The sequence below is a fragment of the Catharus ustulatus genome, chromosome 23 (genome assembly GCF_009819885.2).
Source record: "Catharus ustulatus isolate bCatUst1 chromosome 23, bCatUst1.pri.v2, whole genome shotgun sequence".
NCBI lineage: Eukaryota > Metazoa > Chordata > Aves > Passeriformes > Turdidae > Catharus > Catharus ustulatus.
The window spans coordinates 476,088-492,893 of NC_046243.1; the positions used below are offsets into that span (position 1 = coordinate 476,088).

A 16,806-nucleotide genomic window follows, 5' to 3' on the forward strand; every position below is an offset into this window, starting at 1 on the left:
CGGGAGCAGCCCCGGGAGATCCCGGCCCGCAGCTGCTCCCTAGCGGAGCATCCACAATTCCCAAAAATAAAACAGATCTGAAGGAGCAGAACCATCCCTGTCCTGCTGGGGGATGGCATTCCCAAAAAATTCACCAATTTTTGGATCAAACTGTGACAGATCTGCTCTCGAGGAGCCTCTCCTGCCCCAAATCTGAACATCTCACCTTGATCCCGATTTTCCCTTCGATCTCAGCATTCCCAAACCCATTCCCAGCCTTTGATCCATCTCTGGCTCCCCCAGAATCCCCAAATCCAAGAATTCCTCCAATCTAAAAGGCAAAAACTCAAACCCAAAGCATCAGAACCATCCCTGTCCTGCTGAGGGATCTCAGATTCACAAAAAAATTCCCAAATTTTTGGATCAAACCCCTAAGGATCTGCTTTCAAGGAGCCTCTTCTGCCCCAAATCTGAACATCTCACCCTGATCCCGATTTTCCTTTTGGTCTCTGAGCATTCCCAAATCCATTCCCAGTCTTTGATCCATTTCTATCTCTTCCAGAACCCCTAAATCCCAAGAATTCCTCCAATCTAAAAGGCAAAAACCCAAACCTGAAGCAGCAGGACCATCCCTGTCCTGCTGGGGGATGGCATTCCCCAAAAATTCCCAAATTTTTGGATCAAACTTCGATGGATCTGCTCTCAAGGAGCCTCTCCTGCCCCTTTGATCCATTCCTGGCTGTCCCAGACTCCCCAAATCCAAGAATTCTTCCAATCTAAAAGGCAAAAACCCAAACCCAAAGCAGCAGAACCATGCCAGTCCTGTCGAAGTATCTCAGACACTCCAAAAATTCCCAAATTTTTGGATCAAACCCCAAAGGATCTGCTCTCAAGGAGCCTCTTCCACCCCAAATCCTTCCCCAAACCCCATTCCGATTTTCCCCTTGATCTCAGCATTCCCAAACCCCTTTGATCCATCCCTGGCTCCCCCAGAATCCCCAAATTCCTCCTTTCTAAGAGAATTTCTCCAATCTGAGATAATTTCTCCTATCTGGGAGATAAGGGCGATGCTCCAGCAGAGTTCAGCAGATAAAGCAAAAAAAAAGGAATTCCAGGGGCAGGAAATCTGGATCTGCTCTGCTGGGAGACACCAGAGCTTCGGCACTTTGGAATTGTTGTGGTTTTCTGTTTTAAACATCAGAAGAATGCCAGACCAGATTGGGCTCGACCAGATGCAATGACTGAATTGCTCAAAAATGCCTTTTTCCCCTTCAAAAATGGCTTTTTTCCCCCAGAAATGGCTATTTTTTCCCCAAAAAAACGGCTTTCCCCCCCTAAAATTGTCTCTTTTCTCCCCAAACCAGGCCCTTTCCCCCTAAAAATGATCCTTTCCCCTTAAAATTGGCTCTTTCCCCCACAAAACTGGGCCCTTTTCCCATAAAATGTGCTTTTTCCCCCTCAAAACCATTTTTTTCTCCTAAAGAGGGGCTCTTTTTCCCCTCAAAAATGAGTTTTTTTCCCTCAGAAATTGACTTTTCCTCTCAAAAACAAATGGGCCAATTTCCCCCTACAATGGGCATTTTTCCCCTAAAAAATGGGCACTTCTTCTCTCAAAAATTGACTTTTCCCCCCCAAATCCCCTCCCTCATCCTTTTCTCCATCTTTAGAAGAGGAACAGCCATGCCTGGGCCAGGAAAGTTCTGGAATTCCAGCAGGATTTGGGTGGGGAGGGCTGGGATGGAATTCCCCAGGATCGTGGAAGGTGTCCCTGGATGAGCTTTTCCAAAAACCGAAAACTCATCCCAAGGGTTCCAGAGACTTGGGAATGACCTGTGGGAAATTCTCCAAATTCCCAAAATTCCCCAAATCCCCAAAATTCCCATTATTGGCTGTTTTCCCCCCATCAATTCTTCCCCGGGGGGAGCCAGGAAGTGAAAACTGAAAACCTCAATTTCCATCAAAATCTGAGCGATAAAATCAGAATTAAACCCTTCTCCATCACATTTAATTTTATTTCTGATTGAAAATTTAATTTTTTTTTTGGTGGTCGCTCTCCACAGCCCAAACAGCTCAAAAATCCCTTCTCCTGCCCATCCCAGCATCCCAAAATCCCCATTTCTTTAGGATTTTCCCGCTGGATTCAATCCCGAGTTTTTGCTCACCCTTGCCCTGCGGTGACAAATTGGAACACGAGGGATTAATGAACAGAGCTGGAAATGAGGGAAATCCCGCCCTGGAGCTGACATCTGCATCCCAGCCTTCCCATTAATTCCCTAACAGCTCTCGACAGCGCAGCCCCGAGGGGCAAAAACCGAATTTAATCCCGCCCGGAGGTGGGATCGGGGAGGCGTTGATGCAATTCCCGTTTTTTCCCAGTGTTTTTTCCATGTTTTTCCACCAGGGATTGATCCTGTCCCTCGTCTGAGGTCAGGATTGGTGACATTCCCTCTGCCTCTGGCAGAGATTTGGGGATTTGAATCTTGAGGATCTTGAGATTTCAGGATTTCAGGATTCAGAATGTTAGGATTTCAGGGTTTCAAGATTTTAGGATTCCAGGATTTCAGGATTCAGAATGTTAGGATTTCAGGGTTTCAAGATTTTAGGATTCCAGGATTTCAGGGTTCAGAATGTTAGGATCTGGGGATTTCTGGATTCAGGGTTTTGGGATTTCAGGATTTTAGGATTTCAGGATTTCATGATTTCAGGCTGAGTTTAGAGCTCGGGTTTAGAGCTGTGGGTTTGGGGTGGGGACAAATGTCCCTTGGAACTCGGTGACGGGAATTACTGTGCCAGGATGGCAGAATTCCCTGGATCCTGCCAAACACAAGGAATGGCTCTGAACCGGGTGGTTCGGGACAAATTCAGGACAGGAATCGCTGTCCCTTGGAGCCAGCCCCGTTCAGGGACACCCCCTCCCTTAATCTCTCTCCAGGCCCCCCAAATCCCACCGGATCCCTCAGGAAATTCCTTCCCTGCCTTTCCCAGGGACAAACCCAAATCAACCCCGAGGGGATGGAAAAACTTGGGACGCGCCAGCCCGGGATGAACGTGCGGCATTCCCGGGGTCGGGAATCCATCAGGAATCCATCGGGAATCCAATGGAAATCCAGGGGGATTCCAGCAGGAACCCAGTGGGAATCCATCAGGAATCCAGTGGAATCTGGGGGAAATCCATCGGGAATCCATCAGGAATCCATCAGGAATCCAGCGGGAATCCACCAAGAATCCAGTGGGAATCCATTGGGGAATCCATCGGGAATCCAGCAGGAATCCATCGCGAATCCATCGCGAATCCATCGGGAAGCGGCTCCAGCTCCGCTGGTGTCCCCGCGCGGTGACAAATGCGAGGTGACAGCTCATCCTGCCCGTGTCACTCTACTCGTTTCGCTCGCTGCCTCCGCAGGCTCGGCTTTGTGTCCCGCTCAGCAGAGCGCGGATCCAAGCGGGAAAAGCCCGGCCTAAGCCAACCCCGCTCATCCCCTTCCTCTTCCCCAAGGATTTGGGTAACTCCGCTCCTTTTGGGGTTAAATTTATCCCAGATGTGAATTCCAGTCCTCAGGTGTGCCCAGAACATTCCACAGCTCCTCCACAACCCTCCCTGCCAAATCCAGGGGTTTCAGGGATGGAATTTCCTGGGATGTGGCGGATTCCTGGTGGAGTTTCCAGGTTCAGTCCCTGCACGGGCTGGGGGATGAAGGAAAGGAAAAGAGAGACGCCAGAGATGGAGATTTCTGCTCCTGAGCCATCGATTTGTGCTCTCCGAGAGCTCCTGAGTGAAATTCCCGCAGGAAATTCCTTCTCGAGCACTTGGAAAAACCCGGGATAGTGAAGGGAGAGGGCTGGAGATCTGCTCCAGGGCAAAGGAAGCACAAAGGAGGCGTGAGGAGCTCCTGGAAACCGGGAACGACCTCCAGGAATTCCCTCAGGCAGGGATTCCAAGGGGTTGCTTTGTCCATGTGGGATCCCAGCAGGAATGGCCCATCCATGATGAATCCAGGCAGGAATCCACTCCCTCCATGCCAGATCCCGGTAGGAATGGCCCCATCCTTCTGGAATGGCCCCATCCATGTGGGTTCGTGGCAGGATTCGCTCTGTCCGTGCTGGATCTGACCAGGAATGGCCCCATCCATTCTGGAATTGTCCCATCCATGAGATCCCGTCAGGAATCGCCCCATCCATGCCCCAATCCCAGCGGGAGAGGCTCAGCAATGCCTGGTGCTGCCACCCCAGGGTGACATCCTGACTGTCCCCGTGGGATCCAAACCCAAATCCAAATCCAAACCCAAACCCAAACCCAAACCCAAACCCAAACCCAAATCCAAATCCAAATCCAAACCCAAACCCAAACCCAAATCCAAACCCAAATCCAAATCCAAATCCAAATCCAAATCCAAAGCCAAAGCCAAACCCAAATCCAAATCCAAACCCAAACCCAAATCCAAATCCAAATCCAAACCCAAAGACAAACGCAAATCCAAATCCAAATCCAAACCCAAACCCAAACCCAAACCCAAACCCAAACCCAAACCTAAACCCAAATCCAAATCCAAATCCAAATCCAAATCCAAACCCAAACCCAGACCCAAACCCAGACACAGACACAGACCCAATTCCAAACTCAGTACCAACCCCAAATCCGAACCCAAATCCAAATCCCGATATTCCCGATAGGAAAAGGGCTCTGCCTGTCCCGATATTTCTGATAATCCCGATATTCCCAATATTCCTGATATTCCCGATATTCCCGACAGGAAACGGGCTCTGCCTGTCCCGATATTCCTGATAATCCCAATATTCCCGATATTCCCGATATTCCCAGCAGGAAAAGGACTCTGCCTGTCCCAATATTCCCGATATTCCCGATATTCCCGATATTACCGATAGTCCCAATATTCCCGATATTCCCGACAGGAAAGGCGTTCTACCCCTCCCGTGTCCCCGCAGCCCTCCCCGTTCTGTTTCCATGGTTACTCCCAATCCGTTTACCGGGAAATTGAATTTCCAAAGGAAAATCAGCCTGGTTTGGATCCAGGCGGGAATTTTCTCTGGAGAGGAGGAGATTTTAAATCCAGAACCCCAAAGTTGGGATTCTGCAGGACAAGGATGGTGCCAGATCCCCCCTCTCCTTCCCAGCTGATCCCAAATCCAAATTTGTCACCATTCCACACGGCCAAAACCTGAAGTGATGAGGAAAAAAGGAAATGAAGAGCAGGAAAATTTTTAAAAAGCGATTTCTCTGGAAATTGGGAAAATCCCTTTTTCTGTGACCCCACCTGTGATATTTTAATTTTCTGTTATTTTTATTTCCTGGTTTTAATTCCCTAAATCCCGACTCAGGAGACCCTACCAGGCCAGACTTGAGGAGTAAGTATTGACAAGGAAAAATCCACTTTTTTTCCTCAAAAAAGGCTCGGAATTCCCCAAATCCTGGCTCAGGAGACTCTACCTGGCTGGGGGATGTAAAGGGAGGCACTAACAGGAAAAATCCATGTTTCACTTCCAAAAAATTTTCTCAGTTCCCTAAATCCTGGTCCTGCCTGACTGCGGGATTCGAGGGGCAGCTCCTGTGATATTTTGATTTTCTGTTATTTTGATTTCTTGGTTTTAATTCCGTAAATCCCTACCAGGCCAGACTTGAGGAGTAAGTATTGACAAGGAAAAATCCACTTTTTTTCCTCAAAAAAGGCTCAGAATTCCCCAAATCCTGGCTCAGGAGACTCTACCTGGCTGGGGGATGTAAAGGGAGGCACTAAGAGGAAAAATCCACATTTCACTTCCAAAAAATTTTCTCAGTTCCCTAAATCCTGACCCTGCCTGACTGGAGGATTCAAGGGGGCAGCTCCTGCAATATTTTGATTTTCTGTTATTTTTATTTCTTGGTTTTAATTCCCCAAATCCTGGCTGGAGATTCGAGGTGCAGCTCCTGTGATATTTTGATTTTCCATCTCCCGCTCGGGGCCCCCGAGCTGCGGCGTTTCCTGTGCTTTGAGGCCTCAGCATCCGCTGCAAACGCTGCATTCGGGTCCTAAAACCGAACTCGTGCTGCAGCTGAGCTCGGCCTAAACGGGCTGGAGGGGGAGGGGAAACAAAGCTGAGCTTAAAATCTGAACAAAACCGGCAGAAATGAGGTGGGGAAAGCTGGATGTGAAACTCCCGGTTTGGAAATGTCAGCGACAGCTCCGAGGTTTCTGACTCAAACAGAAACACTAAAAAAATCTCCCAGATCTCCAAATCCAGCGGTGAATATTCTGGAAAATCCACCCTTTGTGGTCCTTTCTCCATAAGATGTTGCTGCTGGGGATGCCCCGAGGTGCTGGTCCTGCGGACCCCAACCCAAAACGGCCCCAGAGAAACTCTGGAGCTGCTTTGGGGTCTCTCCTTGGGCTCCGCGACCCCAAATCCCGACCCCAAACTCCGGGGACCCTCCTGGTACCGATCCTGCTCTGCTTTGTGTTGAGAACTGAAAGAAAAATGGAATTTTAAACTTTTGTGTCTCAGTCAAGGTGGGCCCAAACCACCTGGAGCAGCTCTGGATCTCCAGGAGCATTGCCATGTGGAAATTTCCTTATTTCCAAGAGTTTTTCCCATATTTCCATGTGGAAATTTCCATATTTTCTGGAGTTTTTCCCCCATTTCCGTGTGGAAATTTCCCTATTTCCAGGAGTATTTCCCTATTTCCAGGAGTATTTCCCATATTTCCTTATGAAGGAACATCTCCATATTTCTAGGAATATTTCCATATGGAAATCCCCATATTTCCAGGAATATTTCCCACATTTCCTTGTGGAGCGGCATCTCCATATTTACAGAATTATTTCCCACATTTCCTCATGAAGGAGCAACACTGGATTTTCAGGAATATTTCCATACTGAAATTCCCATATTTCCAGGAGTATTTCCCACATTTCCTTATCAAGGAGCATCTCCATATTTCCAGGAATATTTCCCACATTTCCAAGTGGAAATCTCCATATTTCCAGGAATATTTACATGTCAATTTTTCCATATTTCCAGGAGTATTTCCTGTATTTCCATGTGGAAATCTCCATATTTCCAGGAATATTTACATGTCGAATTTTCCATATTTCCAGGAGTACTTCCCATATTTCCAGGAATATTTCCACGTGGAAATCTCCTCATTTCCAGGAATATTTCCCACATTTCCAAGTGGAAATCTCCGTATTTCCAGGAGTTTTTCCACCTTTTCCCCACCCCAGGGCTTTATTTTTACAATCCAACTCACGGGAAAAGGGGAAGTTTCATCCCAGAACATCCAAGCACCCCCCTTTTCCCACAGGAATTTTGGGACGAAAACCTCGAAAAATCCCAATCCCTGCTGGGGGCAGGAAGAGCTCGGGGAGGCTCCAGGTGAGGAAATCCCTGAATTTTTGGGATCATCCAAGGACAGCTGGAATTTAAAACGAGGAGGAATCCAAACCCCAAAAGTTGCTCCTCCTTTGTTTTTGGGGTGTCCCCGCCCTCTGCGCTTCCTCCTCGCTGCTCGGGGCGATCGCGACCGGGCCGGGCTGGGGTCCCATGGATCCGGAGATCCGGAGGCTGCTGGAAGGTACCGACCCCAAACCTGCCCTGTTCCTGCGGGGTGGGGCTGGAAGGGATTTGGTGGGGTTTGTCTGGGCTGCTTTGGGGTCTTCGGGGCTGGCGGAAAGTTTGGGGGGGTGTGGGATCATCGTGACCCCAAAGAGAACTTGGGAGTGACCCCAAAGAGAATTTGTGGGGCTGTGGGATCATCCTGACTCCAAGGAGAGTTTGGGGGTGACCCCAAGGAGAGTTTGGGGGGCTTTGTCCTGACCCCAAAGAGAATTTGTGGGGCTGTGGGATCATCCTGACCCCAAGGAGAGTTTGGGGGGGGCTGTGGGATCGTCCTGATCCTAAGGAGAGTTTGGGGGGGTGGAGGATTGTCCTGACCCCAAGTAGAATTTAAGGGTGACCCCAAAGGGACTTTGTGGGGCTGTGGGATCATCCTGACCCCAAGAAGAGTTTGGGGGGGTGTGGAACCTCCCTGACTCCAAGGAGAATTTGAGGACCTGTGCGATCACTCTGACCCCAAGGAGAATTTGAGGGTGACTCTGAGGAGAACTTGTGGGGCTGTGGGATCGTCCTGACCCCAAAGAAAGTTTGGGGGTTGTGTGAGCTCCCTGATGCTGACCCTGAAGAGAATTTGGAGGTGACCCCAAAGAGAATTTTGGGGCAGTGGGATCACCCCAGCCCCAAAGAGAATTTGGGGACTGTGTCACCTACCTGTCCCCAATCCCTAGGAGAATTTGGGGGTGACCCCAAGGAGAATTTGGGGGTTGTGGGACCACCCTGTCCCAAACCTTGAGGGGAATTTTGGGGCTATGGGACCTCCCCAAAACCCAAGGAGAATTTGGGGGCTGTTTTTGAGGTTTTGGGCCTCAAAACCCTGAATTTTGTGGGGGATTTTTTGCAGCGTGACGTGGGGAGAGAAGTTTTGTGGTGCCCACCTGCCCATGAATCCCTAAATCCAAGCCCAGCGGGAATTTCAGGCTGGAGCAGTGACCCATCCCATCCCTGCCCCCCTCCCTGTGATCCCCCATGTTTTGAGGGTGGGGTTTTCTGCTTTTGGGGTGTTTGATCCCCCAAATCCTCATTTTCTGGTGGGGATTTTCTGGTGTGGTGTGGGGAGAGGAGCCCATAAATCCATAAATCCATAAATCCATAAATCCATGGAGGCAGCCCAGGCGGGCTCTGCTCCATCCCCGCCGTGCACCCCCCACATCTGGAGGGCGAGGAAGCAGCTGCGACCGCTCTTGGTGGTTTTTGGGGTTTCATCTCTCATTTCCTGCCTCAGCAGCGCCGAGCTCATCCCTCCCCCTCCAAACCCAACAAACTCCCACCCTCAGCACCCCCAGCCCAGCTTTTCCCAAATTCCCGCTGTTTTATCCCAGTTTGAGTTGGGATTGTCCCCTCGGCTCAGCCCGGGGATGTTTTTGTCACCCGGCCCTCGATGGTTCCGAGCTGCCGCCTCTGCTGTGGCTCCTTCCCCTGGATTATTTCCTCGTTAGCTGCCGGTTTTTAATTGAAGGCTTCAGATCTCGTCGCCATCCCCGGCCTTGGCTGGCTGACAGCTGGAGCGGGCCGGCAATGGAGATTAATTGTGTGTCACAAAGCTCAGGATCAAACTAGGCCGGGCCTTGTCAATCCTGAGGCCTTGCGGAGGCTCCAGGTGGGAATGGAGGAGTTTAAATGCGTTATTTTATTATTTATTTTGTATTCTGTGTTTTTTGAGATTTTGGGTGACCTTGTCCCTGAAGGAGTTGACAAAAAACACAGAGAAGGATTTGGGATCAAACTTTACTGGGTCTTGTCAGTCCCAAAGTCTTCCAGGGACTGTGGAGGCTCCAGGCTGGGAATGGAGGGGTTTAAATGCATTTTTTATTATTTATTTTGTATTTTATGAGTATTTCCATATGGAAATCTCCATGTTTTGGGATGACCTCGTTGCTGTCCCTAAGTGAGCTGGCAAAAAACACAAAGAGGAATTTGGGATCAAACTTTGACAATCCTGAGGCCTTCCAGGGTCTGAGGAAATTTCCAGGGGCTGTGGAGGCTCCAGGCTGGGAATGGAGGGGTTTTTATTGTTTATTTTGTATTCTGTGTTTTTTTAGGTTTTGGGGTGACCTCGTCCCTGAAGGAGCTGACAATAAACACAGAGAAGGATTTGGGATCAAACTTTGACAGTCCCGAGACCTTCCAGGGGCTGAGGAGGTTTCCAGGCTGGCGATGGGAGGTGTTTAAAGGGGAAGAAAAGGAGGGGAAAGAGGGAAAAATGGGAAAAATGGGAAAAAAGTGGAAACTCCTTCCTTCTCAGCCTGGGAAGAACCAGGAGCCTCCACAACCCCTGGAAGCCTCGGGATTGTCAAAGTTGGATCCCAAATCCCTCTCTGAGTTTTTTGCCGGCTCCTTCAGGGACAGCAAAGAGGTCACACCCTCAAAAAATAAAAATAAATAATAAAAGATCAGATTTAAACCAGTCACTATCCCAGACTTCCTAAACCCTTTCCCAGATTTTGATTCCTTCCCAGTTCCAGGTTTCTTTCCCAGATCTAGATTTCCCGAACCCTTTCCCATGTCCAGATTTCCTGACCCTTCCCAAGTTTTTTGTTCCTTCCCAAGTCAAGGTTTCTTCACCCTTCCCATGCCCAGATTTCCTGAACCCCTTCCCAGATCCAGATTTCCTGAACCTTTCCCATGTCCAAGTTCCTCCAACCCCTTCCCAGATTTCCTGAACCCGTTCCCAGGTCTAGGTTTCTCCAGCCCTCCCCAGATTTCCTGACCCTTCCCAAATTTTCCTGAACCCTTACCCAGATCCAGGTTCCTCCAACCCCTTCCCAGATTTCCTGACCCTTCCCAGATTTCCTGACTCTTCCCAGATTTCCTGACTCTTCCCAAATTTTCCCGAACCCTTTCCGAGATCCAGGTTTCCCCAACTCCATCTCCAGATTTCCCAAACCTTTTCCCATGCCCACGTTTTCTGCCCCTTCCCACACCTCCTTTTCCTGATTTCCTGACCATTCCCTGTTTTCCAGAGGCTGAGGATTACCTGGCCCAGGGTTTGCAGGAGGAGCCGCTCAGCGCCAGGGCCCGCGAGCAGCGGGACGCGATCCTCCGCGCCTTCCAGCGCCTCAAAGCCAGGTTGGGTTTTCCTGAATTTCCTGAACCAAATCCTCCGGAATTCCCTCGAATTTTTGGGATTTCTCCTTCTGGTGGAATTCCCCCGAGGTTTGGGATTTTAGGGATATTCCAGGCTGGGGATAATGGGAGAATTCTGGGAAATTGTCGTCGTTTTGTTAGGATTTTCTCTGTTTCAGGATGGGGATTTCTTCCCCCTTTTTTAAAGGAAGGAATTCTGGGATATTCCTGATTTATTCCCTAATTTTATGGTGGGTATTTCCCCCCTCCCAACCCTTTTTTTTTTGAGGAAGGAATTCTGGGATATTCCTGATCTATTCTTCAATCTCAAATTGGGATTCCCCCCTTCCTGTTTTTTTTGAGGAAGGAATTTATTCCCTAATTTTAGGATGGGGATTTCTCCCTGCTCCCTTCCCTTTATTTTTCAGGAAGGAATTCTGGGATATTCTTGATTCATTCCCTAATTTTAGGATGGGGATTTTTCCCTCTTTTTTATTTTCTGAAGGAAGGAATTCTTGGGTATTCCTGATTTACTCTGCAATTTCAGGATAGAATTTTTCTCTGTTTTTATTTTTCTGAGGAAGGAATTCTCAGTTATTCCTGCTTTATTCCAAATGGGGATTTCCCCCCCTCCCTTTTTTCTTTCAAGGAAGGAATTTTCCCATATTAATCCAAATTAAATTAATCCCATTTTCACCTCCTTTTATCCCTGAACTCACTCCCACCACTAATTCCATTTGGAACCTTCTGGGTTGTTCCTTTCCGGAATTTTCCAGCCTTTCCCAGACCAACTGATGGAATTATCCCACTTTTCCCATCCATTTCCTCCCGGATCCATCATTAACCTGAAACCTGAGAGCCTCAACTGAGCTGAGAAATGAATTTAAATCCCTTTTTTCCCTAATGGAGACTTCCCAATCCCATTTTCCTGGCTCCCAGTTTTTTTTCCCCTATTGGAAATCTCATCCAGCATCGATTTTTTTAAATATTTATTTTCCCAGACTTTCAAATCCTGGCTCCAAGGATCCCATTCCACCCCATCCCTTGGGAATATCAGCTCTTAATTAACGAGGAAAAAAATGGGAATTTGATTGGAAACTGCCTGGATTTTATGGATCCAGCTCAGAGGGTTTGGATTTTGGGATTTTCCAGCTCCTCAAATCCCATTAAACCCGAGTTGGCCCAAATTTTTGCATTTTTTTGGTGTTGCAGCCCCAAAAATCCAAGAATATCCTGGAAAATTGGGAAAACAGGATTGGGGATGAAATTTTCTGCAGGAAGGGGCGGGTAAACACCAAATTCAGGAAAAATTTTGGGAAAAGAGTGAAATTCCGTGGGGAAACTTCCTGGGAATCCAAGCACTCCCAAGATCTGGGATTTATGGGATTTATCCAAGATTTCTGTTGGCAGAGGCAGGAATGAGCTCCTGGCTCTTCCACATTCCCTGAAAACTTCTCCTCCCCCCATTCCCAATTCCATTTTATCCCAACTTTTCCTTCCTGGACTAAAAGTGATCCAAGCATGGAATTAAAGCCAAACCCTCGAGCTGAAATCAGATTTTTTTTTCCTGGTTTTTTAATCCTAAAAAAATGAAAGAAAGCAGGAAAATCCAAGGTTTTTTAGTGTTTTCCCTCTGTCTTCCCAGAGCTGCTCTTGGAGGGAAGTGAACTCAATTTTCCCATTTTTTTTAGGCCATTTCCTGGGATTAAAAATGACAGAGGTCGGGAACAAAGCCCCGGTGCTTTCACGGAGCGGGAATTGCGAGTGACAGAAAATCATTCAGGAAATGTTGGCGCTAAAACGTGGCCAGGAAAAGCTCCTGAGGCAAAAAATCCAGGAAAAAAAAGGGATTCTTGCTGCTCTTCCTTGTCCAGGAGGCAAAAATATCCCCAATTTTTGGGAATGTTGGATTTTTTGGGATTGAGGGAACACAGGGATCTCTTAGAGATGTTTTTCCACTTAAATGTTGAATGATTGGAGTTTTCTATGAAAATGTTGGGATTTAAGGATAAAAAATGTGGGAAATAAAAAGCTGGAACTGCTTTCTGCCCTCACATGGGGCTGGATTTTTGGGATTTAGGGGTAAAATGGAGCAGCCATGGGACGGAGAAAAAAATTCATTGTGGAATTCAGGAACCACTCCCAGGAGCATCCCGAGAAATTCCCAATTTTCCCGTCAAAAGACTCTTCCCAACCCAATATCTCCTTGTGAACATTTTGGATTTTCCCTCTTTTTTTTTTTTTTCCATGTTGGAGATCATCTTGGAATGGGCACTTTGTGCTTTATTCCCAATCCTTGGTGGAATTCCCAAATTTCCTGGCACTGTTCCTGGATTAAAATGATTCCCAAGATTTGCCCAAAGTGGTAGAGAGGAAAGAATCCTGATTTTTTTTTTAGTATTAAATAATATTTTGGTTTTTTTGGGAATGCACAGAGCGTGGATCACCCTCCACTTGCTGGGAATGAGCTGGGTAAAAATCCTGGAATATTTTGGGGTTGGAAGTGACTTTTGAAGGATTTGAGGGGAAAAAAGGCTGCAGGAATTTCTGTGTTTGGAGAAGGATCTGTTCCAATGGATAGAAATCCATGGAAATCCATCCTTAAATCCCATCCATTCCCTTCCCACATTCCTGGGTTCTTCCAATCCCTTCCAGGGCTGGCACATCCCAACTCCTCTTGGAATTCCTCGTGTTTCCCATTCCCTGGCGTCCTAGATTCTCCCACCCATCCCAAATTCCTCAGGTTGGAATAATCCTTGAGGGAAATCTGGGATTTCATGGCTCTCTTTCCCTTTGGTTTTTCAGGTACCACCTGGAATTCCCATCCCGAGGTGAGTCCAGCTGGGAAGGGTTGGGCTGGGAGATTTTCCCGGTGCTGAATTCCCAGGAAAATGAATTTTTATGGATGTGTGGAACAGTTCTTGGGATTCCACAGCAGGAATCTCATCTGTGGCTCTGGCATCGATTCCTGGGCTGGAAACTCCACAAATGTGGAAAAGTTTGGGAAGGGCACTGCATTCCCATGAAAAACTGATTGGGAGTGAAAAATTCCGGGATGTCCCTCGGTTTTCCTGAACTTGGAATGGGAGCAGAGTCTGGGATCAGCATGGGAATTTTCCTTGTTAAAAATTTGGGAGATTTTGGCTTTGTTCCTGATTTCCTCCATCATGGGAGTGAGGATTTGAAATTCCTGGGATGGCTGAGGGTCTCCAGGAGGGAATTCTGGATCTGTGGATATGGGATCGCTCGGAGCAGGGCTGGAGCTCCTTTAGCTCCGTTGGATCCAGGGCTGGAATTCCAATTCCCAATCCGGAGCCTTGGGAACAGCGCAGGGATTGGTGGATTTGTCCTTTTGCCTTAAAAAATGGTTGGGATCCATGGGGATCTCCTGGAGTTCCACTGAGGTGGGATCAACTGGAGTAAAATCCATTCCCAGCATTCCAATTTTTCCAGTCCTTTAAATCCCTTCCCAGCATTCCAACTGCTCCAAATCTTCCTTTCCTCTGGGAATAAATCCTTTCCTGGCATTCCAATTCCTCCAATCCTTTACTCTGGAAACAAATCCCTTCTCAGCATTCCAACTCTTGCAATCCTTTATTCCAGGAATAAATCCCTTCCTGGCATTCCAATTTCTCCAATCCTTTATTCCAGGAATTAAATCCCTTCTCAGCATTCCAGTTCCTCCCATCCTTTATTCCAGGAACAAATTCCCTTCTTGGAATTCCAACTCCTCCAACCCTTTATTCTCGGAATAAATCCCTTTTGCCATTCCAATTTCTCCAATCCTTTATTCTAGGAATTAAATCCCTTCCCAGTATTCCAGCTCCTCCAGGAGTTAAATCCCTTCCTGGCATTCCAACTTCTCTGATTCTTTACTCCGAGAATAAATCCCTTCTCAGAATTCCAGCTCTTCCAATCATTTATTTCAGGAATAAATCCCTTTTGCCATTCCAATTTCTCCAATCTTTTATTCCAGGAACAAATCCCTTCCTGGCATTCCAATTTTTCCAATCCTCTATTCCAGGAATAAAATCCCTTCCCGATATTCCAGCTCCTGTGATCCTTCCTTTTCCCCAGGACCAAATTCCAGCGCTCCCTGCTCGCTCGGGGCCCATCCTGGGCACGCCAGGAGCGCGATTCCCCCCGGGAGCGGCGCTCTCCCGATTTCATCGGAGCCTCCGAGCTCCGAGCGCTTCCCAAGCATTGTTCTCCCGTGAATCCAGCATCTGGCACCATGTGGAAAAGTCCAACCGACAGCTGGGCGGAAAATTAAAACAAAAATGGGAAGGAGGGAAGATCCGAGTGCATAAAAGGCTCCAAATGAGGATTTTTAATTGGGAAAGTTCAGGGGCGGAGGAGGAGGAGGAGGAGGGAGGCTTTTGTTCCCTGGAATGTTCTTTTTGTGGAGTTGGCAGGAAAAGTGGGAAAATTGGGATGTGGAACTGGGCAGAGATTTGGAAAGGAGCACCTGGCTTCGAGTTCCAGCTGGGAATTCCTGGCTTTGATTTCCCACTGGAAATTCCTGATTTTGAGTTCCCACTTGGGAGCTCCTGACTTCGAGTTCCTGCTTGGAATTCCTGGTTTTGAGTTCTAGCTGGGAATTCCTTGGTCTCCTCTAAATCCCTCGGGAATTCATGTTGTTGGGACAAAACATTCCAAGGAAATGGGAAAATTTGAAGCAGAAAACCTGGATTAGATGTACAAAGAGACTCAGCTTGATCCCTGTGGAGAAAGGAGAGGTGGGAATGGGAATTTGGGTGGCCTGGATGGAAAAGAGTCAGGGAATTGTGGAGTTGATTTTTAGGGAATTGTGGAGTTGATTTTTAGGGATAAAATTAAATCTGTGCTGGAAAAGGGGGCTGGGAAATCTCGGGATAAATGAGGATGGATTTCAGGAACGGGTTGGAGTGGCAAAGGAAGGGATTCCTTCCAGGATTTTCCTTGGAATATTCAGGGGATGTTTTCTGAGGGATTGAAGCATGGTTTGAGTTGGATCTGCTCAAGGCAGAGCTCTGGGAATGCCTCTGGAGAGCAAAATCCCAGGAATTCTGGAATGAACCGAACCCATCCTGGGATCTAAAAAATTCCCCCAAATCAGGAGTTCAGGATTTCCTGTTTCAGATGGGATTTTTTTTTTTTTTAGGAAGGAATTCTTGGCTATTTTTTTTCCGCTTTTGAGGAAAATTTGGGATTAGACAGAGCAGGATTTAAGGATCAGGAGCAGGAATTGCTGTTCCCAAATCCCTGGCACCAAAAGCTGGAGCTCCAAATTTTTTTTACCTCATTCCATAGGTGCTCTTGGAGTCGAATTCCCCTTTGGAATTGCTGGGGTGAAGCATTTTAATTCCGTGTGTTTAATTCTGAATAATCTCCTTGGAAAGAGAGAGGGAATTTGGGAAGGAAAATCGGGAGTTGCAGCCCTTCCCCCCAGCTCCTGGGCGCTGTTTTCCAGGGAAAATGTTCAATAAAAAATCGGGATTTGGGAGGAAGGGAAGGAAGGAACGGTCTGAGGGAGCAGCCAGAGGCTGGTCGGGGAACTGCAGGGGAATTCTGAGGGAATTTTCAGGGAATTGGGGAAGAGAACGGAGAGATGGAGCTGTGGAGAAGGGAGGGATAAAGAGGGGAAAGGTTTCTGTGGGGAAAAATGGGAACTGTGGGTCACGGTTGGAATTCCAGCATTGCTGGGGTGGGAATTTGTGATGGAAAAAGGAGAGAGGGATGGGAATTTGTGAGGAGAGAGGGATGGGAATTTGTGAGGGAAACTGACATTTCAGGAATGGGATTTTTGAGGAAAATGAACATTTCTGGAGTGGGAATTTTGAGGCAAACAGGCATTGCTGGAATGGGAATTTTGAGGGGAAAAGGATCACTGGAATGGGACTTTTATGAGAGGGGAAAGGGATCCCTGGAATGGGAATTTTGGGGAGGAAAAGGGTCCCTGGAATGGGAATTTTGGGGAGGAAAAGGATCCCTGGAATGGGAATTTTGAGTGGAAAAGGATCCCTGGAATGGGAATTTGTGAGGGAAAAAGGATCCCTGGAATGGGAATTCTGGGGAGCAAAGGATCCCTGGAATGGGAATTTTTGAGGGAAAAAGGATCCCTGGAATGGGAATTTACACTGCACGTCGCTGCTGTGTCCCAGTGAGCCCAGACCC

At 47.7% G+C, this 16,806-nt stretch overlaps 1 protein-coding gene across 1 annotated transcript in view; it reads left to right on the forward strand.

The window, feature by feature from the left end:
• The first annotated feature begins 7,492 nt into the window (after positions 1-7,492).
• SKAP1 (src kinase associated phosphoprotein 1) overlaps positions 7,493-16,806 on the forward strand; it is a 71,112-nt gene continuing 61,798 nt past the window's right edge. Inside the window, exons 1-3 of the mRNA XM_033079120.1 lie at positions 7,493-7,546; positions 10,548-10,653; positions 13,456-13,481. Of these exons, the coding sequence (XP_032935011.1) occupies positions 7,516-7,546; positions 10,548-10,653; positions 13,456-13,481 (163 nt within the window). The 5' untranslated portion in view covers positions 7,493-7,515. The remainder of the gene's footprint in view (positions 7,547-10,547; positions 10,654-13,455; positions 13,482-16,806) is intronic.